This window comes from Tyto alba, unplaced genomic scaffold (assembly GCF_018691265.1).
Source record: "Tyto alba isolate M040663 unplaced genomic scaffold, T.alba_DEE_v4.0 Super-Scaffold_17, whole genome shotgun sequence".
NCBI classification, from domain to species: domain Eukaryota; kingdom Metazoa; phylum Chordata; class Aves; order Strigiformes; family Tytonidae; genus Tyto; species Tyto alba.
The window spans coordinates 8,431,899-8,456,917 of NW_024881279.1; the positions used below are offsets into that span (position 1 = coordinate 8,431,899).

A 25,019-nucleotide genomic window follows, 5' to 3' on the forward strand; every position below is an offset into this window, starting at 1 on the left:
TGGCGGTCACTCTTACCGCCCCGCGGAGCCAGGCTGCGTGATTGGTAGACTGAGATGCCTCTCGGGTCTCCGCCCGCCTCTTTCCCCCCTGTGAGCCAGTTAGCATCCGAGTGAACGCGACCGCCGTCATGTGATTGGTTGATCCGCCTGCCGTCGGGGTAGGCTGCGCGCCGGATATATCTAGCCGGCGGCAGAGCACGCCGTTGCGTGAGGTGTTTCTCGTCCGCCGGGCAGGCCTGTGGAGAAGCGACGCCTCCCGCTCCCGTCCCGCTCCGCCCGCAGGTGAGGGGGAGGGCCCGCGGCTGCGGGGGGAGCGGGCGGGAGCCGCTGCCACCGGCGGGGTCGTGTCCTCTAGGGGACGGCTGCGAGCCGCACGCCGGGCCTGGCCTGAGGCGCTCCCCGGTAGGCCGCGGTTTGGGGGGGCTGCTGGTTCCCCCCCCCCCCCCCGGCCTTCCCGCGGTGCCGCCCGGGCACGGCGGCGCTTTGTGGCGAGCGCCCTCCCGTCCGACCCCACGGTTTCGCAGCCCCCCCCCCCCCCCCCCCCCCCGTCGTGGGGGCTCCGGAGCGGGGCCCTCGGGCGGGTGGAACCTCCTCGGCATTGCCGAGGCGGGAGCGGGGCGCGGTGGTGCGCGGCTCGGCGAGCGGATACTTGGAAGGGAGCGTTATTTGCGGGGCGGGGGGGTTGGGTGGGGGGGGTGGAAATAGGCTGTTCACCGGCCTTCATTGTGAGAGTGGAGTTGCGAAGCTGCGAGCTTTGTTCTCGCCTTTACAGACTGGAGCTTTTTCATTCACTGTTTTTTTGTTGTTGTTGTTTTGTTGTTTTTTTTTGTTTGTTTGGTTTTTTTTCCTTTTTTTTTTTTTTTTTTTTAAGGGGGGGTGGTGGGAGTTAGGAATGAGACGACCCAAAGCCTGGCGTGTAGCTGACATAGTCCGTTCCAATAGTTAGTTGCAGCTGTAGATTGAGGGAGGAATACTGCGTGCTTTTATAGTGAGGTCGTCCGTACCGGTATATCAGATCGGAGGCGTCTTCCTGCCCTAACTTTATAGATGAAGGGAGTCATAATTCAGTCAGAAGGAGAGCAGGTATCTTACCCTGACTTACCGCATGACCTTGCCTGGATCCGAGATTAAGCCAAGATTTAAACACGAAGTAGTGCTTATATGAAGACTTTCTAGCCTCTTGTAAGGCCCTAGATATACTTGCTGGTGGAAAACCAGAGAAAAGACTTCCATTCATCTTTCAGATACGTTTTAGTCTTCATCTGGGTGATCTAATGTGTTACTAATTCTCAATGGCCTTTTTATGTTAAAGGTTTCATGCATACAATAAGTATTCTTTACAAATAAAACGATTATTTTTTATTTTCACAATTGGTTGAAAGCAGCATTTGCAGCAAGCCGCCATGTTTCCAGTGTATGCTATTTTTGTCTAGCTTGTGCTCTCACAGCCAGGAGTGACAGCTTTAGGAAATGTGGACACCACTATCAAGCTCTGAAAGCTGATGCTTCCAGGTGTCATAAATCAAGTGGGGGGTGTGTGTGTTGGATTGTTTTTAACTAACAAGACTTCTTAGATTGGTGTTGTAAGGATAAGGGAGTGCAGAAGTTGACAGACAAAAACTGCATTTCAAACCTTTTCTGAAATCATCCCTTTGAGCATGTTTTCACTGTTCTTATTTCCTCTCTGTAAAGAATAAACCTAATGATTTTGCTAAATAAGTAGTTCTGTGATAGTGGTGATAGCATGTTCACATCCCGTGAACTGAACTCACCTTTTCCTGGGGTGTTTCAGTCAGTATAATTAATGTTGTGAGTCTAGCTTAAAAAAAAAAAAAAAAAACACCACCCAAAAAACCCAACAAACTTAGTGGATGGAATATGTAGCTAAATTGAAGGCTAGCTGTAAGCATTTATGTGCTTAAGGTCTTATATCCTCATAGTTGCAGAATATCTTCATGATGATCTCTCAACTTTTTTGATAGCATCACATGTTCCAGAGGGTAGTTTGCCTGAAAAGCAATGTTAAAACATGCTAGAAAACGTAATTATACAAAAGAATCAAATCACCACTGGAACCTTTGCAAATATGTATCTTATTTTTAAATATAAATCTTATTTTAAAGTCTTATTATTAAAAAAAATCTTGCATGCATCAGATGCTAAATATTGGTGTCCAGTTCTTATCTTATGTGAATTTGACAATTACCTTTTTTTTGTTAGGTTGTATTCTTTTAGCTGTGAACCCCTTAAGTACAGGGCTGGAAAACATAATTAAAGTTAAGGTAGGAGACCTGGTGGACAAGATTTCCTTTGTCTATGTGAGTCCAGTGTAAACATCAGGATCTTCTATAGGGATTTTTTTTTCATTTGCAGTCTAACAGAACAAAAATCTACAAGAAGACTTGTTTGTACTGTGACTGTAAGACCTACTGTTCATTTTGTTGCTGGCACAACAGCATCAATAGAGTTCAACACAACTGATGATGCTCCAAGCTTGAACATCTTCGTTTTAAACATGAAATCTTTATGCACCTGATGAAACAGCATTCTCTTTGTTGTTTCAGAGAGCTAGTGTTTTCTTTTTCTCCTTGCAGATTGTGAGGGGAACATACACAGAAGGAACTTTTTAATGAAAGTAAAATAAAGATGTTACTATGAGTTCATCTTGATAGTTGTGTTCATAACAGTAGCACCTGTTGCGAGTGTACTGATAAGATTAGGATAAATGGCCTGTTTGAGTTAGGAAACATTTTAATTGATTATTCTAGTTTTTAATATTAGAACCTGAGCATTTTAATCTAAATAATGTGACAAATGAAGAATCAGAGTAGAGCCAGGGCACTAGCAGGGTGGTGCTGGTTGTTATGCTGGCTGTACTCTGATGTGCTAGAAACAAACCAAAGGTGAAAGTAGTAGTTTCGTCTAGAAGACTGGATACTTTTTTATGGGTGCCTATATAAAATCTCCAAAGTTGAAGTAAAGGAAAAAAGTCTGATCTTCAGCTACTCTAAAAGAATCCCTAAAACTTTACAGGCAGTGAATGTTATACTGGTTTGAGGTCCTAGTTTTGCTATATTAAGTCTGGACCTCTTCCAGAAGGACATAGCTGGTGGGGTACTGCTTTCAGAGCTAGAAGATTGTAGCTGTCAGTTATGTAGAAATAATATGCTATGAACCTGATTCTTTGCTGAGGCAAATGTGAAATACTGCATTCTAAAATTCTGGTGGCCATCTTCCATTTTCTTCTGCATTGCTCTGAACTGTTTGCTACTAGGCTGACTTTCTGTTTTGGTTTTAAGTGTCTAAGAATGCAACAGTGACATGGTGGATCAGTCTTAAGTGCTAGGATCCAGTTGATAAATGAAGGTTAAGAGTCTTCTGTGGCTATAATGGGTAGAGGTGTCTTTGCAGGTATATGTTGCTTGGCATGCAGAAAATATTTTGTTAAATCTTAATCCTGGTGATTTTAATCCAAGTGGGAGTGAGCTTGATTTTCGCTGTAATGTCTGTGTAGCTAGGTGTTCTAGTCTGTCTCTTCTGAGTAACTTTTGCTTTTACTTTAAGAAGCTGCACTGGAGCCAAATGGAAAAACTGCAGACCTAAGAGAAGACGACTGGACTTGCTGCCAACTTCATCGAGTTGTTGGAGCAGCTCTTGGATGTCAAAACAAAACCTGTTCTAATGGCAAAATCATAGGGTCTAAGTAGCTACATTATCATGGAGCAGTCTGGAAACCAGTAGAGGCAAAAAGCTGACTTATTTTTCATTTAAAAAAATGAGCAAATGAGCTGTTCAGACTAGCACTATCCCACCACCCTTTAGAATGAAATTTGTATGGATGAAATGTAATTTTACAGAAGAATGTTACTTCTAATTTTATGGTAAATGAGGTTGGAATATGTCCAGTTAGAAATGAGAAAGTCGACCCAGGTCTAAGAGAAAGCCTGTTCAGGAGAATCTGATTTTAGGATTATTAAAAAGAAAAAAGAGTAGGAATATTTCTGTGATTTCTCTAGGCTTTGAGTTTTGAAAGAACTCATATTTTCAAAAGGAGTTAATTTTGGATTTATATCAAATCACAAGGGCCATTTTTTCCTGTAATGCAAAATGCAACATATCTATCTTTGAGGATATGAAATGTTACTAGTTGGGCTCAGGACAGATCATCTTAGCGTAATGTTACAGCAAGTCCCTCCGCATCAGCCTTCTTACCTTTTCTCAGTGGCAAGATTATTTCTAGCTTTTCTCTGTCAAACTGAAGCAGGATATGAGCAGCTTCCAGAACTGCTCTAATATAAAAAGGAGAGGGACTGAGGCATGTTCTGTTCATTTTGGAGCTGACTACTTAACATATCTGGTTGCAACTTCTCAGTGATGGAGAACTGTACTTTTGTAAATGCACAAAGGAGTTCAGAGGAATTAGTTCGTGTACAGACTATTGTGACTGTCTTGGGGGAAGCTGTTATTGGAGGATGATCAAATTGTATATATGTGCTTTAAAAATAAAAATACTGACTGACCTATACAACGAGATCTATTGCAGGTGAAGTTCTCATGAAAAAATCTCAAATAGTGATTGAGCTTCAGGTTGTACTTCTGAGACTACAAGTCTGTTTTTAATGGCAGAGACCTGCTACAGGAGGAATTTAGCAAGGTGTAGCTATCAATTCAGGGCTTTCTTGCCTTTTTGGCATCTAGAAATATCAGAGATTAAGAAGTTTAATGTGATGCTTCCTGTTTGTTTTTTTTTTTTGTTTTGGTTTTAGGCAATAAAGTAAAAGGAACTTACACTTTTGTGTTTAGCTCTAGGATGTTCAGCTTGCCTATTCTGTATCACTTTTGTATGAGTAGGAAATTTCTGGTGACTTCAGGGATGCAAAGTCGCAGTGGAACATCTGAGGATGGAAGATGAAAATTTCACTTCCCCTATCATAAATCTATAGTGTGCATTATTGAAACAAAAGTAATAAACTGCATGTGAAACTTGATATGCTGATTCATTTGTAACATAAGAAAGACTTTAGATATGTATCTTCTAAATTTGAGTATTTTTCTCCTCTGACACAGTACAGCAGAACTTTCCAAAAAAGCAATGCTAAATACCTTAGCTGCAGTCTAAAGGGGAACTCTAGATATTTGGCTAGTGAAAAGTGACCCTTACTAGGTCATGGTTGTAGGGCAGCTGTTAAAAACATTAACTTGGAATAAAACCTGTTTCTTGCTGCTAAGTCTAAGCAAGGACTCAAATGCTCATGCTGCATCTGCAGAAATACTATCCTTCTCTTTGTATCGCTAGTTTTTGTGTTGCTGAATAGAAGTGATGATTGTGTGATACGAAGTAGAAAATTGGAAGCCAATTGAGACAGTTTTAAAAAGGAAGAAAGAGGAAAAAAACCCCAAACCCACACCAAAATAGGCCCAGTACTCAGGGAAGACAAAGTGTTTTGAGGGAGAATTCAAGAAAAACATATTGGTGAGAAACTCGTGTGATACCACTTACCTTTAATAATAAATTTTAAAGATTCTTCTAGATTAGATTATTTTTTTCATCCCCTTTTAAACAGGAGCTCATTTGCCCTTGGACCTTTATGTCCCTAACTGCAGAAATAGTATTTAGTATCTTTTTCCTTCGCCAGATGAACATTCCTTACTGTACAGATGCTAGTCTCAACTAGCTTAACGTATGCTTTAGGTAGCCTTCTTTGTATTTTGTTTATCTGCTTTTGATGTTAATCCTCTGGAAATTATATTTCTCGGAAATGATCGCTGTTCCTTCAGATTATGAAAAATAGCAGTAGAAATCCTCAGTTTGTCTCTCTTGCTTGGCAGAGCTGAACAATACAAGAAGCACTGAATTTTGTCTACAAACTGTCAGACTCCATCATATCCATCAACTTGTGGATCACACTTAGGTTTGTTAGCAAAAACACAGGATGACTTCTAGAATGACAGCTCTTCTGCTGCAATTCGTGGTTTGTTTATTTGTATTCTTATAGTGTTTAAAGGGCTGTGCATTGCTGCTGAGTAAGGCTTCCCATCTGCCACTGGCAAGCAAAGGGATTTTTCAGTACTATCATGGGCAGTGTTGAATGTAATTCTGAATTATTTTTTAATCTTGTAATGAACATGTTGTTCTTGTGCTTAAATTTGTATTGATTGCTTGGATACTTTGATTAGAAAATACTTAAGCTTCTAATCTGATTTTTTTTTTAATCAATTTGTTGGTGTAATGTCTAGCTTTTCTATAGTGTCCCTCGTTAGCATGTCTCAAAGAGCTTCAGAAAGAGGTTCAGGTATTGCTCTACCTTTCTGGAGCATTGAGATAATTGAGCACAGGGAAGGCTGTTTGTCCAAGGATGCAGCATTCTGGTTGCTCCATGATTATTTTGGGGGGGGATCCAGCTCCTTGTAACAGCACAAGTATCCTATGAACTTAGGTACTGCCTGTCTTTTTAAGTTGTATGATTGTCATACAGTAGACACTAGTGACTGTAGTGAGTGGAGAAATGGCTGTATTAAGTTTGAGGATTCAGATCCACATTTTATTAGGTATAGGTTTTGAAGGTTATTAGTGAAGGGTCCTCTGTCTGCATGATATGTCTGGCACTTAACACTGCTCTGAACTAGTTTGGGGAGTGCCTGCTTCTGGAAGTTCCTAGTGAATACGTATATCTTGTGGACTATCCTAGTGTTTCTAGGAGATACTATTAAGAGTTGAATGCTTATAACTGCACAACTTGTTTCAATTTGATTTTCAAATATTTAATTATTCATTGGATAAGTTATCCCATCACTTAGCTTTCAAGCTCTGGCTTCCAAGCGCCTTGCTTCTTGTGAAATAGTGCTACCTTTAGGGTAACTTCTTTCAGACAGAATACTTTCTCTCTGAATCTGTCAAAATACAAAGAAGTTGAACTGGTTGCAGGCAGGCAACTCTCTGTAATGACTTTTATATAACATACAGGCTGTATTTGCTGTGACAGTGTTCCCTGTGACATTGTCTACTTCTGCATCCAGTGGGAGGCAGGTAATGAGACCCATTTATTAAAGAGATTAGAATTTTGAGACTTTGGTTGTCCAGGTGCTTTTTCAGCACTTTATAATTTAAGCTTGGGTCAACAATGGGATGGTTTTTATTTATGGTAAGTTTTTTTTGCTCCACTCAGATGGTTAAGGCTGTATTAAAATAAGAAGGTTATTTCACATCTCAGTATCTGGTATCTTGTAGTGTTTAAAACACGCGTTTCCTTGAAAAGGTTTACATTACTCTTCCTACTTGAGAGCAAGCTGTTATAACAATATAAATCCCCAGTTGAGATGGGCACTGGAATTTGCCTAGTGATGCAAGTCTAGCTTGTTTGTGTTCCATTGTTCACTCTAATGTTTTGTATCATAGTTCACACAGGTACCAACTTCTTTTTTTTTTTGTTTAGTCAGCAGCACTAGCAGATGCTGGTCATGTAAAATGTATGGAGAGATGGAATTAACTGACGTTGTTCTGCTTTTGTTGTTTAACTTTTAATCTATATCATACCTGTGGAGGCATATTAGGAGGTTTTGTCACGATTTTATTTTTACTGTGTATTTTTATTTCTTGACTAAAGCAGCAGCAGTAACTGCTTCTAATGCTGGTTACTCTATGTAGATAAATGGTTTGTGTCTTTGAAAGCTCTCACCTGTTGCTAAGCAACTTGGAGAAATCCCAAATGACACTTAATTATGCAATCTTATTACCTATTGACCAGACCTTTAATGTCTAGCAAAATTGCTGTTTGTCAGCTTTGTAGTGTGATGTGCTTAGATACAGACACCTTTTTCCATGTGAGCTTCTCTGGGTTTTTATTAAGCTTTGAAAAAGCCTTTTTATACTAAGGAATTATTTGATATCAAAATGAGGGAGTAGCATTGCATGAAAAAATTGACGTTCTGGTTTGGCAGGGGGAGGAAATATCTTCATCTGGGTAACACACCAATTGTACTGTCAGAATTGCTTTTGTATAGTTAGAGGTAAAGTTGTAGAAAGGAAAAATCTGGATTATATTTCATAGAAGCTGACTAGGTTGTTGGAAATGGTGTAACAACTCTATCAGAATATCTTCTTAAACTTGTAATTAAAAGGATGGGTAGGGAAACAGAACTGTTTTGGTACTCTGTAAACTCTACCAATTTGTAGAGATGGGCAGGAATGTAGTACCAAATGAGTCCCCTTACAGCTCATGAATTAGCCCAAAGAGACAGTGTGAACTGCTACAGGGCTGTTCTGTATCTGCTGTGTAATATTCCAATCAAACAGAGCTATAATGCATTGTAGTAGCTTTGGAATTTTTTTGAGACCATTTCTTGTATTGAAATGCAGGTCAAAAATATGGAAATGAAGATGGCAGAGGACAAATGCATAAGCATAACATTAAAAACAAATTGTGGCCTGTTTAGAATATGCTTCAATGTAAATTTTACTTGTCTTTTTGTTAATAGTGACATTTTTCTTGATAGAAGATGTTTAAAATTGCCACACATGTTAGGAAGTAAAGTTTGGGATTTTCTGACTTCTGTGTTTTATTTCAATGGAGTATGGTTCTCTGGCTTGTTAAATCAGGTGAAGTGGGTTCTGCAGTCACTGGTTATCCTGAGAGCCTGAACACTGTGATGTATATTAGGGATATATTTTTGTGTGGGAAGTCTAGTAGAAACAAGATTCAGACTAAACTCCTTGTCTGATTTAAAAATAATAAGAGACAGCAACGGTGAGTTCACTTTTACTGTATAACAATTTGGTGAGAAAATACTAACCAGTGCTGGCCATTAGGTGTTCTTTGAGTCTATTGTTTTTCTGAATACTAATATGCTAATAGGCTTTATGGACCTAAATCTGAATTTGCTAATCCAGAATTTACATAAATGGCTCTAATTTACATAACTGTACTTTAGAAATTCAGTGCCTAGCACTGATTTTTCTGCCAAGTAGGAGCATTGTAACAGATGGTGGAATTTTCCACCAGCCAGGTGATAACCATTGTAAAGGAGGTATTTGTCTTCCCGTAAGTCTCTTGGCTTAAGGAGAGGGTTCAGTTATGTTGCAGAACTGTTCTAGTGTATTTGCTATAATTTGAATTAATCCAATTTGCTTTACATGTATGGAGTAATATGAATGCATCTTTATGAATGATTCTTAAATCATCTGATTTTCAGCTTTTTCTGTCAATTTTCACCCTTTCATCATTATCTCAATTGACACAAAAACATGTGGCTAAGTTTTGATCAGGAGTAACATAGTGGCAGTGTAAGCATTTGATACTATTATGCTCTGTGAAGTGGAAATTCAGTATAAAATATTTGCAGTTATTCTTAAATCAAGGAATAGTGGGGTAATAAATTGCTCGTGAGTGGTAGGGAGCAGATATTCTCTCTGGAGATGCTTGGCTTCTGTCATTCAGGTTGTGCTGGCTGGAGAACAAGAACAGATGGCAACTGGCAGTGTAGCAGCAGGTGCAGCAGGAGTAAAAACAGATTGTTGTCCTCTGATTAGGTCATGTTAAGGTTTTTCCCATTTCTTTGCAGATCTGCTTAATGAGAACTGGGCACTGCTATTCTTCTTTCCATGTTAAGAGTTAGTTCTGATTGATTTTATTTTTTTTTTTTTTCTTCACCCTTAGCAGTAGGGAAGTCCTTTGATTTTTATTTTTTTATTTTTAGGGGGTTGTATTTAGCATGTAAATGACAGACATAAACAGCACAAGCCACTTTCAGTATGTCTTTAGTGCAGCATCAGAACATCATTGAAGATGATGTGCTAGTGGGTTAATACAGGTGAGGGTTCTTTCACTGGAGAAATGTGAAGGAGCTTTTGGTGAATTAACTGTTGAGATTTGAGTGCTACAGGTAACAGTTTACCATTATGTGAGGATGTCAACTTTGTACATTCACATTCTAGAAGCAATTGAAAATAATTCTCAAAAGAGCCTGATCTAGCACTTAACAGAATTGAGGAGGAAACCCGTCTATTGGCATCTACAGGAATAAGCCTGAATTTCTGGGGAAACCAGTCTTTACGAAGAAATTAAATGCACCCCCTGTACCTTCCCTACAGTCTCCCCCCCCGCCCCCCAAACAAACAAACAAACAAAAAAAAAAAACCCAAGAAAAAAAAAAAAGCAACCCCACCCCCCCAAAAAAAAAAAAAAAAAAAAAAACAAAAACAAAAAAACAAAAAACAACAAAGCTGAAAAATAAGAGTGAATAAGCACCATGTGTCTGCTCTTTTATATAGAGCTCTTGTCTTACTCCAAACAGTGATCTTGGGGATATGGTAGGACTGGCTCTCTAACTGTAAACTTGCAGCACAGAGGCAAGTATTTTAACTGTTTAAGTCTTGCATTGTCAATTAAGATGACTGGATCTAAAAGTGCAGGTCCTGTCTGCCATTTCTTCTCCCACTGCTTTAGGGCCAGCCTGCCCCTTGTAATGATAGAGCTTCACAAGTGCCTGACAGGAAACGAAGTTAAATGAGGAAATCAGCAGTTTTCCCCACAATTTGGCCTTTCTTTACCTGTGTGTGTTTTCTTACTGTCTGATAATACTTTATGGGAATCTAATTAAACGTGCACTAGAAGGCAAACAAGTTCATATCTTTGAAGTTTTTGTCACTTCAGACTGCTTGGTGTTGGATCTGTATCTGTAATACATTGCACTTAAAATTCAAAGATGTCTTCAAAACCATAGATAGTGGGAACTTCCTAAAATCAAATCAGGCTGCAGAATCTGAGTATTTCCTGCAGGCCAGACCCAGCCATGGAGTATCACTTTCTGCATGGTTAGCTCTTGAAAATATCCTCAAACAATTGAAAGCTTCTGAATGTATTGAAAAGCGTTTTTCAGTTCTAGGTCATGCTTGGTTTTACCCTTTCTGCATGTTGCCATGTAAGCAGTATTTCCTTCTGTGGTGGTGGTACACACACTTCCTACTGAAGGAGCAGGTGCTCATGTGTATGTATCCTCGGGAGCCTGTGAGATCTTTCTCCCATGTGTTTAAACTAACAAAAAGTGCATTTAAAAACCAGAATGGGTAGAATTTGGATTTATTCTATTTTTAAACTTAAGTGAAAAAAATGTGTGTACGTGGTTGTGTTGAAAGCAGAGCAAAACACATCAGTGTATGCAAAATGATAGCAGTTTTTGTTGTCACATTAATAGCATTCTAGCTATCTTCTGTTTTCAACCTTAAACTGCATGCCTCCCAGAGTACGAATTTGTGTACTGTATCTCGAACTAAACTGGATACAGTTTATGCTGACCATTGCTGGGAGTTTGGGTGTGATCACATCCTCAGATGTATTATCTGTATGTTCTGTCAGTATGGTTAAATATTGCCTTGTGTCATGATTACAGTATGTTGGTTGTTAGACCACAGTTTGAGGTAAGGAATTTGTCAGGCTGATTTGGACTTCGCTTTATCCAAAATACCAGTTTACGTGTCATCTTTTGTTGTATGTTTTTTTTTTTTCTCTGGAATGTGAAGCTTCTGTTTTGCATTCCTGGTACATCCAGCGGTATGATCGTAACTTCCTTTGCAGGCCTATATACGGTATGCATTTGAAACTGTCACTGTAATAACACTAACCTGGTAGGTCACCTCTGTCTTTTGCAGCTATAGTCTGTTGTCCATCCTTAACACTTAAAGGCCTACTTCTGTGAAATTCAGCAACTGTAATGAAAGTGTTGGACAAGATCCTTGGATGAACTAGAACAAGGCTTAGTACAAGTATGTGGGAGAGGCAGTCTGTTTTTCTTTCCCCCTTGCTTTGTTCAAATGATAGTTGTGGGCAACTCTGTTTACCCAGGATACAGTATTCTGTTATGTATAGTGACAAGACAAAGCTTGTCCTAACATAACTGCCTAGGCATAAACTTTGTGGACTCCATCTGGATTAGTCTGTGATAGAGGACTACTTAGTTTGACTCCCTTGCTTTAGTCAATGCTGCTACTTCTTGGAGCTATTTGTAGTTGTGCAGTCTTAAATAAAAGCAGGTAACTAAATGATGACTCCTGAATTGCTTTTTGGAAGCCTCAAGTTAGTAGTGTATAGATTTTGATTTTCACACCTGAAATATATGCGTATTGAACTTGCATACCATGTGTTTGGGAAAGTTTTGTAGGGGAAGGTATTGGGGGTCAGTAATGGGGAGAAAGTTCTTTCAGCTGCTACATGTGGTCTTTTAATGACCTTTGGGTTAACATCTGCTTGACTCACTGCAGATAGTGCTTGTGGTAGCTCTTTACTGTCAGCACTACAGGGTCTGAATAGTTGAAGGAAAACTAGCTATCGTATATAGTCTGTGATACATCAACAGCAAAACTGTCTACTAAGTGCCTGTTCTTCTACCTACTGGTATAATTGAGTATGAAGCAGAAAATCTACTTTTGTTTCTATATTAGGTAGCAACAATATGGTCTGGTATCGATGTTTTTCCCTACTAGTTTGAACATATTTTGTATGAGTTTGAACAGTGTGTGTAAGTATTTTAAAGTAAAAAAACATGGAATGTACTTTGATTTCAACTGACCTGGACTGAAGATATACATGTTGTGTAATTGACCTGTGAAGTTTCTTTTTGTAACTTGCAGATCCATGGAATTTAGGTAGAAGGTAGCCAGATCGATTTGTCCCTGGGTGTGGGTGGTGCTGTTCATTTGACTGGTCTTCTGGATTTTAGTGAGAGGTGACTTGCAGAGTTTGGTGGAAGTGAGTGAAGAGCAGCATGCATTTGTCTGTTGCATGGTGATTTTAATATAATCCGATATTCCTGTACAGTGCTTGTCACTCACAAGAAAGGAGTGCTGCGTTGCTGATAAAAATAGATTGGACTTGTTCTGACCTTTTAAAAAAATGCCCCTAATACACTAGCACAGACTTTGCCTTAGAACATCTGACTTTTAATTCTGATTGTGAAGTCAAGTGGGGTAAGTAGAACTTGTATCGACTGTAAATGACTTATCCACTTAGCAGATCCTCTTGAAGAACCATACTTGCTTGTCACCTGCTTTTCACTGTGGGTACGTAGGATGATTAAATGCTGGCATGTTATTGAGATAATCTCCCTCTCCCACCACTGGTTTGGTACCCAGTGGCCTTCTCCTCAGTACCAAAGACTGATGACTCCGGAAACACATTGGTTAAACTGCTTACTGTGGTGAAACAGCTAATGGGTTTTGGTGCATGCTTTCCACTGGGATTATGTGGCTTATGCTATCAGTATGTGGACAGTGATGTGAAATGCACGTGTTTTATGGAGCTTTTAATTTTTCCATAGTTTTCAGCTGACCAAAGAAATGGTGATGGAGAAGCCAAGTCCCCTGCTGGTCGGGCGGGAATTTGTGAGGCAGTACTATACTCTGCTGAACCAAGCACCTGACTATTTGCACAGGTAAAGCTTAACTTTATGATCCGTCTTTCTGTGTGAATTTCTTAATTTGCGTGTTAAAATCGGTGGATGAGCTTATTACTGTGTCTTGGCTTGCTGAATTTGGACCCTTAAAAAAATCTGATTTACTCACGACAGACTCTGGGTGTAGTTTGCTTTCAGTTTTGATCAGCTGGGTTAAAACATGGATGATAAAGATTACAGGAATTCTTTAAATATGCGTGTTCTGGTTGTTACTGAAATTATACTAGATGTGTATTCTAAGCAAAAAAGAAAAAAATGTAAATAAAAGATATGTTGGTTGCTACTTCTAGCTGTAATCAATATAAATGAAAGTTCGATAGATGATGTTTAATTAAGAATTTTTGTAGTTTTGCCTTGATAGTGTCCCCTGACCAGGGCAAAACCACTGAAAATGGTGCTTGCTTGTATATCGGTATGTCTCGGTAGTCATACCAGCAGCTCTTTCTTAGAGGAAAATTGGTTCTGTTTGATTTGACAGGTATCCTATGTTGCTATAACTCACCTTGTTTTTGAAGATACGCTTTGTTTTGCTGTGCTTTGAGTAGCTAGAGAAACAATTTCTGAAACCTTCCCTCTTCCAATCTCAGGAACACTTATTCAGAGTATTTCTTCACTTAGGTGTACAGCTGACCTAATCCATTTGGGTCAGAGGAAACTTTAAAATGCACTGTGGAATCCAGTTCTAGTCTTTTATCCACTGGCAGAATGTAGTCCTGTGATGTTTGTGACGTTGTAGCTTTTAATCCCTCAGTTATAAAGTGGAAGATTTACCTGCAATACTTTCTTTACTGTAGATGCACAAAAAAGTACTATTCCTCCTTGCTCAAGCTTTAAACTAGGACTTGAGGGGATGCCTTCATCATCATGGGTGTTCAGGGTATTATGTTGCTTTGGGGACCTTGTAGAGAAGGCGGATATAGATGATCCAATCCCATTTTCCTATGAGACTTTAGGTTTGACAGTGTTTGGGTATGTGACATATCTGAACACTACAGCTTACACAGGAGAACTTTGCATTTTCCCCTTTGATCAAAACTCCCCCACCTGCAAATTGCTAACAGGATTATGGAATTGCATGGCGGTATTCCAAATAGTTCAGACAGAAAACTTGCTTGAGAGTATATTATTCATAATACACTCTAACGTTAGAGGCTCAGTGTTCTTATATAATGAACAAAGCTTAGTGTTAAAATATTTCTTTCCGACAGGTTTTATGGAAAGAACTCTTCCTATGTCCACGGTGGCTTGGATTCCAATGGAAAACCAGCTGATGCAGTCTATGGGCAATCTGTAAGTACTTAATTATTCTCATCTTTTTTTCTCACCTTTGTGGTTGAGAAGACACATGTATCCAGCTGTGATGCATCTCCCTTTGTCCAAGTGCTTCCTATTAAAAAATGGGGAGAGAAAAATTACTATAAACAGCAATAGTTAGGCAAGATGTGCTTTCTTTAATGAAGTTCATAATGTAAAATTGCTCACAAAGCAAACTTAAAGAGCACGCTGCTAAGCTTTCTCCACAAAGTTAGGGAGTGCATTCTGAAACAGTGTTTCATGTTTTTGCCTTCTCTGAAAGCTGCTAACTTAGCAGAAATAGCTACTGCAGTGAAATGTGTATGTCGTTCTTTCATAGGATATCCACAAGAAGGTGCTGTCATTAAACTTCAAGGACTGTCACACAAAGATTCGTCATGTGGATGCCCATGCTACTCTCAATGATGGTGTTGTAGTCCAGGTGATGGGAGAGCTCTCCAATAACATGCAGCCTGTGCGCAGATTCATGCAAACGTTTGTACTTGCACCTGAGGTATGCTGTATTGACTGCTAGTGTTGTTACAGTGCTTCTAATTTCACGTGAGGATTAATGAGGCCTTTCTGATTCAGTGTTGGTTTCGGAAAGGTTAGACTGGGAAGGTAGTTTGTCACAAAATACAGCAGTAATGTTCTGCAAATGCCTTAGGAAATTACACTGCTTCTATATGGTCATACGTTAACCTTGGATATCATAATTACAGTTGTAAATATCCTAACATTTGGCTACTAGGTATGTGCAATGTGTATTTTTTTCTTAAGTATTTAAAAGTTATTTTATCTTTGATTTTTCCCTCTACCAACTGGTCCTCTTATTGAAAAGAAGTAGTAGAAAGATGAAAGTGCTTCCTGTCATTTGAAGACATGAGTTCCATACTTTCTAGTTGTATAAAGCACTGACTTAGCATTTGGGGTAGCTTTTTGAACAAAATCAGTCCACATAATTGAAAATTATAGTGAAAAAAGGAGTATTGCAAGATCACTTTATTTTTCAGTTTGACTTGGAGTTAAGAACTGATACTTTAGACCCCAGAAAGTTATCACTCATATATTTTCAGTGTTGTGAGCTATTGGAATTAAAAGCACTCATACGATTTTTTTCCCCCACTGTTCATGCATATTTGCATCGCTAGTATGATGCACCTTCCCCCCTCCCTGCCTTGAATAACGCACGTTTTGTTGGAGCCGAGTTTGGATTAATCTTACTTGGGAAGGATGATTTGCTCAAGCTGTTCTTGTTTTCTCACTATTTCAGTTTCTACTTTACTGTGATTGATGTAATTGAATTGGTTCTTCCTTGTGATTTGCTTCTAGGGTTCTGTTGCAAACAAGTTTTATGTCCACAATGATATCTTCCGCTACCAAGATGAGGTTTTTGGTGACTCTGACACTGAGCCTCCAGAAGGTGAGTAGCAGTAATTTTTGAATGGTTCTACTGGTATTTATTTCTGGGTCTATATCAACACTCTGTTCCCAGACCAGAGGAAATCTTCTTGCTGGAGAAAGCAGATAAGCACTAAACTTCATGTTCTTCTAGGTTTTCCCCTTGCCTGTAGTTTCCTTGCACTCCAGCAAGAAGTTGTGACACAGAAATGATTGTTATTTTTCTGGCATATTCTATTTCTATTGAAAAACTGTAAGACTTACTTTAGCAGTTTCAGTCAGATTTGTAGGCTATAAACCTGCTTCTCTGAAGCATTTGGAATGTGTTCTTTGACCTTGGTCAAAACTGACTAAATGATAGCAGAAGTATAAGGAAACGTTCCATGTCGCATCTTGATAGCGCTTCCCTTGTACTCCTCGACAGAGACTTCACCTGCATGTTGTGGAAGATGTCCTGTGTTTGAACCAAGTACTAAAGATGTGTGTGGTTTATTTTTTTCCTTTTCTACCTTCATTTAGAATCAGAGGAGGAAGGGGAGGAACCTGAGGAAAGACAACAGACGCCTGAGGCTGTTCCTGATGATACTGGAGCTTATTATGAGCAGGCTGTCAGGTAATATTTTATTAGATTAAGTCAGATGTTGTGCAATACAGACAACTTGTAGAACAGATTAAATGATTTGCTGATACTCATGATTTTCCTCTTTGACAGTCAAAAGATTTCTGTTTATTGGGCAGCTGAAACCAAAGTGATATTTGGCTGAATGCAGAGACTAGATTTTCAGTAGATGTAATGCTTTTGCTGCTATATGCAAAACTTGCACCCCTGTGCAATGTGGCCTTACTTAGACAGATAGCCTTGTTCTTTCTCTCGAATGCCTTGTGCCTGACTTGTCCATTGGACAAGTATCATTCCTTACCACCAAGTAAAAGAATCAAATACAATAGCACCTCTTTTTCTTCCTTTTGTGGTGCTGTATAATAGTAATGACATTGAGGAACACCTGGAAGAGACAACTGCAGAGGCAGAGCCTGAGCCAGAGCCAGAACCTGAACAGGAACCTGAACCAGAGGTGCAGGAAGAAAAATCTGAGCCGGTATTAGAGGAGTCAGCTCCAGAAGAGACTGTGGAAAAGAGTCCTTCTCCAGCTCCTGCTGATCCAGCTCCTGCAGCACAAGAGGACTCCAGGGTAAAGACAATGGATGACTCTTTTCTGTGATGTGGTGGTTTCATCAGTATGCTTGACTCTCCTGTCATTTTACAGAGCATGATCCTCTCTCTGGCAAGAGGAGAAATATCTGGAATTAGAAGTGTTTAAATGCTCTGTAATCCCCCCTGCCCAAATTACTCTTTTCATGACCAGTTACCTCCTTTCCATTATTTCCTGTACAAGAAAAGGTAGTTGAAATTCTATCTAGTAACTGGTTGGTTAAAATACTAGGAGCTAAGGTAAGGTTTTGTATGTTTGGTAGGTATGGGAACTGTGACAGCAGTGAGAGGCTCAGATTCTTTGTTAGTAAACAGAGCTACTGAAATACTGAACAGACTGCAAACAATATGATGAATCAGAAAAATGGGTGAAATGTGACTTTATTTCTACCTGGGGATTTTTGTCACTCTTCAGTGTTAAAGGAGACCAAAGTAAACAAATGGGTACTCAGGAAGACAATACTTCGGTTAACCTTGATGTGATACTTGGTCTTAGGCCACTGCTGTGTCCTATTGCAGCTCTACATAGAATATAGAAATAGGGTGGAAGCATAACTCCATTGTCATTATACTAAGTCTTTTGAATTTAAACGCTTGAAGGAGGTTATGGGAAAGCTGCTAGTGGTTGGATCTGGAATTTCAAGGATAGATTAAAATTTTTTACTGGTCTCCTGTGTCTGTTAGCTGTACTATCAGGAATATATTTCAGAAGGATAAAAGCATCAGGAGTTGAGATTTTTTTTTTTCTCTCTCCTCCTCCTCAGACATTTTCCTGGGCTTCAGTAACCAGTAAGAACCTCCCTCCCAGTGGAGCTGTTCCAGTATCAGGAATACCACCTCATGTTGTGAAAGTACCAGTCTCGCAGGTAGGAATCCAGCACCTAAGTAAGTTTAAGTGCTAAATGGGCTGACAGTAAACTGAGGTGGGGAAAACTGTAGTGAAATCTACTTGCTTATGATGTGAGGTCTCGGAGACTCCAGAGACTTTAAAATTAAATGTTTCCTGATAAACTTCATAAAAATATTATTTCTCAGCTTTTGGGTTAAGAAGGAATTTTCTCATGGAGGATAAACAAGGAATGTGAGTGCTGGATGTATCTGTCATCTTAAAATGATTGCACCTTCTTAACAAGAGGCAGCTTTTCTTTTTCCACTGCCTACTCACGAATGAGGCTTTTGTCACAAATGACTTTGTTATATGGTCTATCTGTGTAGCTGCCACTGCACTTTGGGCAGACATGCTTTTATTTTATATAACTGCAAACGAGGGTGATTTTGAAATTCTAACTTAAGTGACACAGTTGCTTTTAGCATATAAGCCAACATGAGCTAACGTGTTTTAGTCACAGGTAGAAAGTTCTATGACTTTTTTTCCCTGTATTTTCAATTTTATCAACAACTTGATAGTGAGCTCTTAAAAGCTGAACCTTACTGCTCTGTCTGATTCTTTCCTGTTAACTCATTTTTGAATTTATACAGCCCCGCCCTGAGGCAAAGCCTGAATCTCAGACCCCGCCTCAGAGACCTCAGAGGGATCAGCGTGTGAGAGAGCAGCGAACAAGCATCCCACCACAGAGGGGTCCTAGACCAAGTAAGAGAAGCCACAAAGAATAAACTGTTTTCTGCTATTTGATGGTTTTAGGGACACAATATGATGATTAAAGATTTTAGAATCTCATTATTTTTGTCAGTAAGCGAATTATTTCTACTTTTGTAGATGTGGTTATTTTAGATGATCTTGATCTGAATGTCTGGCAAGCTTTACAGCTGAATGTCTCTATGGCGTTCTATTTGAACTATCTATGTTTCTACTCAAGTGTGTGGCTTCAGTCAGGTGATAAAAGCAAACAGTTAAAAACTTGCTAGTGTAGAATGCTTACCTTTTTTATATATGAATGGATAAATAGAGTGGGAATTCTGATTCTTTTATAAAGTGTTAATTCTGACCATGGTTTGGTTGGTTGTTTTTTTGTTTGTTTGCTGGGGGGGGTGACTTTTCTTAAACAAGTTTTAATTTTCTGTTAAAGTTCGTGAGGGTGAACAAGGTGATGTGGAAACTAGACGGATTGTGAGATACCCAGACAGTCATCAGCTGTTTGTTGGGAACCTTCCCCATGATGTGGATAAAACTGAACTTAAAGACTTCTTCCAAAGTAAGTTAGTTGCTTTGCTGTGCTCTCAGGGTTTGGGGGTTGCAGCCATAAGTGTGGTCAACAGAGCATTCTAATGTATGACCCAAGAACTTGGCTTTTCTCTTGCAGGCTATGGCAATGTTGTTGAACTCCGCATCAACAGTGGTGGAAAGCTCCCCAATTTTGGGTTTGTGGTGTTTGATGATCCTGAACCAGTTCAGAAGATCCTTAGCAGCAGGGTAAATAAACTTCTAGTCAGTGGTTTTTGGTCTGTTAATAACAGGCAGTGTTTTTCAGATTACTCTTAACAAGAAAAGATTCTACTTGGTCTGTTTGGTCTTCCTTGAGCATATTAAAGTAGGTGTGATGTCTTTCCCTCCTATTACCAAGACTTGTGTAGCATTGGTACAGATTGAGCCTTTTGTCATCACAGTAGCTTATAACAACTTAGGGAAACATGGATTTATTATCCACTATAGAGCCTTTTTCCAATGGGAATTTGCTGTGTTCTACACAGTAAGCCAGTAAATAGATTTCAGGAAGGCAAGGTAGAGAGAGTCTGACCCTATGGACAAGTAGAATCTTGTTTGCCAGAGAGGTTAAGAAGAGGTTGGAAGGGAGAATCTATGCTAGTGTGCATGTTGAAAAGAATTTCTGCTAGCAAAGGCAGGAGGTACCTGCTCAGCTTGTTAACAGTGGTTGCTAATGCAAAATGTGCACCCCATTACTGTATGATGTGGTGGTAGGCAGTGAATCTGGATGCACCGTAACAGCTGTGCAGTGTGCTTGCTTACAACCTAGCTTTTCACCAGACAGGGGCATCCTTTTTTTTTTTTTTTTTTTTTTTTCCACTTCCTTAGTGTACAGCAGTATTGCCAGTATATTTCTGTTCTTAAATTGAAAGCTAACTTGGGTGCAGACTCTTAAGCCTTGAGATTTGGTCTGAGTTTGGGATATTTCATCTGGCTAGGCACCTTTAGTTGCGGGATGTTGGCAGCATTTGTGGCAGTGCTTGATGAGCTAGTGCTTATGAAGCCCAGCAGCCCTAGGATCCTTGCAGGGAGCTGGCAATTCAAGATTGGAATGCTGGTAGAGAGTTGCTTCCTTAAGTGCCAGCTCCAGTGTTGTCTAGAATTAAGTTTAAGTGATTTGGAACCAGTGCTAAAAGTCGGTTGAGTAAATCTGGTTGACTTTGGTCTGAATTGGTTTGGGAATAAGCAGTATAGTGACAGTGGGTCCTTAAGCCGTTTCTTAGCTGCAAGCAATATGTGAACACCTTCATCAGTGACTTAAACTTTCATGTTTGGGTTTTTGTGGAAACAAACAAGAAATGTTCTCTTGCAGTAGGAGAGGTGTCAGAGAGCTGAGTGCCAGACTTCATGTCTGGGAAATACCAAAGGCACACTCAGATGGGGGATTTGTGGCCTTTGTTTACTTGTTCAGCTGTGCCACTCTGTGTGACTGGAGCCAAAGAGTGTGGATGCTGGCTTCCAAGTTAGACTTTGAATGTGTAGTAGTTGGTGCACTCAAAGTGTCTTTTCTGCAAGCCCATGTAAATGTTTAAGTTATGAATGGGCATGGTTTATTGAAATAATATTTTTATTTTTTTATATAGACTTAAGTCCTATAAAAGCAATTTAACACACCTCCTAACCTGTTTTGAACTGCACTAAATTCTGTTTGTGGTATCCACTGTGTGAACTGTTTTGCAAATGGGTCCAGTGCTTTTAGCAAACATACCGAAACAGTAGGACTTTTTTCAGGACAAGATTTGCTATAAATGTGTTTAAAAGGCTTTGATAGATTGATAACCTAAACCTGATGTCTGATGCCTGATGTGAAGTCTGGGAGTTTACACTGGAGTTGGTAATAAGGCTGTAACATGATGCTTCGATCTTTGTCCAGCACAGCTGATGACTAGAGGAAAGCAGTGTGCTTCACCCCTAGATCTCTTCTGTTTCTATAGTCAGTGTGGTGGAAGTAAATGGCTGGTGTTTCCATTTGATGAGAAAGCATTGTGCCTGGGCCAGTGATGGATCATCTTTTTTTATGTTCTTGTTTATGCAACTGCAGGAATAATTTGAAACAAGTGAGTCCTTATTCCTGTAGTTCATGGATTCTTGCAAACTTCAGCTTTTTGTCTGCAGTGAGGTTTGTGGGATGTTGTGCTTCAATCTGTCCTTGCTTCAGTGAGGTTTCCCAATCAAGTGACTGCTTGTTGCTGCAATTCTTAAAAAATTGAGCTTGACCTAAATGAAAGACTTCACTGGCCTGTATAGCAAGGTAGCAGAGAGTCTGGCATTCTTTATGCCATAAGAAAAATCGACTGGGACTCTACATGGTGGCACACTATGAACTGCAACGTTTTAATGAAAGGAGGTTACTGTTACTAGTTCAGTGCCTTTTCTAAAAGGTGTCAGAATGCTCAATGTTAAGCCTGAGATTGCTTTTCAGGTGTCACTCTTTCACATCTTTTTCTTTTATATCTTCTCCAGTAAAGGCATGAGACTGGATGCATAGTTTATCACCTTTTTCTAGTAACTAATCATAAAACACTTCGGTTTTCTTTCATGGAGAAGAGGCTATGAGATAAGGTTGCAGAAATCTGCTTGACATTGAAGAGTTACTTGTGAGTCATTAATGAAAGTACCTTTTCTGCTTTTGTTGCAGCCCATCATGTTCAGGGGAGAGGTGCGCCTGAATGTGGAGGAGAAGAAAACACGAGCTGCCAGGGAGGGTGACCGCAGAGATAACAGACCACGTGGACCTGGAGGCACTCGTGGGGGGCTGGGAGGTGGGATTCGAGGGCCTCCACGTGGAGGAATGTCCCAGAAGCCAGGATTTGGAGCTGGAAGGGGGATCGGGCAACGCCAGTGAATGCATCACGGAAGTTGACATGGTGGCGCAAACCCTTTTTCCTGCAGATTTGTGAATTTCAGCCTTGGGTATCTTGGAATGTGGCCCTAGCCTGTTATAGACTGCTACGTTTGATACTATTTTGGCCCCTTTTTGTTTGTGTTATGGTTTTGTGATTATTTTTTTTTCTAGTCCTTGTCCCAGATTCCAGCTTTGTGGAACAACGTTTTAGGAAAAGTGGATTTTAAAAAGAAAAGAACTGAATTTTCTTGTTCACCTCAAACTTACGGACTGGATTTTTTTGGTACCAGTGGTTTCTCCTAAAGGAATGTCTCTACTTTTTTTCTTTTTCTTTTTTCTCCCCCCTTTCTACTGAATTTGGGTGCGTTTCAGTCAGTGGAATAATATTTCACGTGCATGCGTTCAAGAGCCTGTAGGAAAACATAGTACTTGTCAAGTATTTCAAGGGCAGAAAAACAAAACTATTGATTTATTTTTGAGGGTCATATGAACAGCCTCTGGTCTGGAGATATTGCCACTTGAAAAATTGACATTCACCTTTCTCTTTGTGGCGCTGTAAAAGTGGAATAATGGGTATCTGTAAAATCTTTTTTCTTTTGATACGTGATCACGGAAAGGAATTCGAACTACTGTTTTACCACTTTAAAATTTTGGATTGTGGGATAGGTTTTAAATGTCTAGAACTTGACTCTTAAAACACTTTTCCTGAACTTGTGAAATTTTTTATTGAAATAGGGAGTTTTTTTCATGTTTAGTTTGTATTTGTATAAAAAAAAAAAAGCAAAATTGTTGTGCCTTCTATTTATCTCTCATTCCAGTCTTGGCAAATTGTTTAAAAAAAAAAAAAAATAAAAAAGGTCTAGATTTGCTTTATCAAGTTAAGAGTATGTTGGAGTTCTTCAAGGGGAAGTCGTTCTTCCTTGAGTCACTAGGATTACCAGGAAGAGGTGGTTGTAGCTGAATTTTTTAATACCTTCTGTTCATCAGTTTGGCTGCAGTTAAATAATTGAAAACAAGTACTTTTTGGATGCAAAATTCAATAAGCTTGATTTGAGGCTGGGCAAGCGCCATTACAAATGTTGCAAAAGTACAACTAAAGCAGAAATGCCTCTGTCACATCCTTTACAGTTTGAACTGCTGTATGTAATAGAGTTATTTTTGCAGTTTAGGCATTAATTTCATCCCCTGCTTCTGCCAGACCTGAAGTGAATGGATGGCATTTTTGTCAGAAGTACAGAAGGTGCCTGCCTGTCCTGGTGTTAAGATGTTGAATGTTCTCTACTGCTTCTGAAGATGAAACTGAAAGTAAAATATAAAACTGGGTAATTTCAGTCAAAGAGATCTTGTAAGATTGTACTGCAGAAAGCAGTATTATTTCTGTAATGTGTGGTGTTAAACATCTGGATGAAAACAGCAGTTTTGAGTCTACACCAGACCTTCAGAGCTCCTGGTAATACAAAGAGCGGCTTTAGTAAGCTTGCTTCTCTGTATCAGGGTTCCTTGGTTCCATGTTTCTTGATTTATTAATACATTCGATGTGCATATGCAATATCTCTCTTGACCTTTTCTTGCTTTAAAGCTAGAGCAAAGCTGCCCTTGCCCAAAGGGCAGATAGGTATTACCTGTTCTAGAACAGTAATTTTTTGCCTTTTACTTGCCAAACAGTGTTTGAGCCTGGCTGTACTAAATATCAGTAGAGTTTGGGTTTCTGTTTTATTTTATCTTCATCTTCAGAGTTGTTACACTATTTGTCCCTTCCCTCCTTACGAATGTTTCTCAGATTGACTTGCTTACAATCTATTCCTGAAGGATTAAGTATCTTAATGAACTGGAGGAGTAAATTGTGATGGCAGTAACTGTGGTATGCTCTCACAGCCAGCATAGTGGCAATACATACTGCTTCCTCTTGTGGTGGTTACTGGTATTTAAAAAAAAAAAAAAGCTTTCTACGTTTTTCATATCGGGGATGACTGAAGTAAAGGTATGCAATGGTAGTCTTTCACTGAACTCTGTCCTTTTTGTTCATGATTTTTTTCTCATATGTTGGGTTCCTACTGTTCTTGATGTTAAACCTAAGACTACAGTAATAGGTTGCACTTCAGATTTATCAAAGTGCTATTTATTAATAGAAGCTTTTATAGCTCTTAACCAAATCTACAAAAGCATCTGTAATCCTGAAACACCATTTCTGTAGTGGGAGTGGACAGTTTTGACTTTGTCTTGCTTGAGAAAGAGCTGAGGAATGTCAGTGAAAAATTTGAAAGCCTGTAAGGTAAAGTGTATGCTTGTTTTCATATGAATGGTACTCTCAGTATGTTGACCCAGAAAGTGATGTTCTTGTCCAAGATGACAGGCAAAATAAAATATTTACATAAAATTTTCTTGGAATGTCTTGTAAAGAAATACTTTTCAAAAGTTACGTTGACAGCATCTTGAACAAAATGTAGAGTGGCTCAATATTTTAATTTTGATTGTTCTGTGAGTAGCTAATAACGAAGTATACAGAAAAGACCTGCTGTAAAATGTTGCCACATTGCCTTTTTTTGTTGAAATTTCCTAGTATGCCTCAAGCCCTTCTGTTTTCTGCATTGCTACGCTGTTAAAACCTCGTTGTCAGTCTTAAGTGCTTTGCATGCATTAATGGTGAAGATGACTATGAAGTC

The 25,019-nt window shown here is 39.3% G+C and overlaps 1 protein-coding gene across 2 annotated transcripts; it reads left to right on the forward strand.

Moving 5' to 3' along the window:
* The first annotated feature begins 150 nt into the window (after positions 1–150).
* Positions 151–24,733, forward strand: G3BP1 (G3BP stress granule assembly factor 1). Of its 2 annotated transcripts, none has more exons than XM_033006119.2 (12): positions 151–282; positions 13,309–13,422; positions 14,652–14,733; positions 15,077–15,250; positions 16,069–16,159; positions 16,657–16,750; positions 17,123–17,327; positions 18,112–18,213; positions 18,827–18,938; positions 19,375–19,500; positions 19,588–19,718; positions 22,150–24,733. In XM_033006119.2, exons 2-12 carry the CDS (start codon positions 13,328–13,330, stop codon positions 22,354–22,356), a joined length of 1,419 nt encoding a protein of 472 aa, XP_032862010.1. In that variant the 5' UTR covers positions 151–282; positions 13,309–13,327; the 3' UTR covers positions 22,357–24,733. The 2 variants fall into 2 exon arrangements, with proteins under 2 accessions (XP_032862010.1, XP_032862011.1); XM_033006120.2 differs by having other exon boundaries at positions 19,609–19,718.
* Positions 24,734–25,019: the final 286 nt, after the last annotated feature.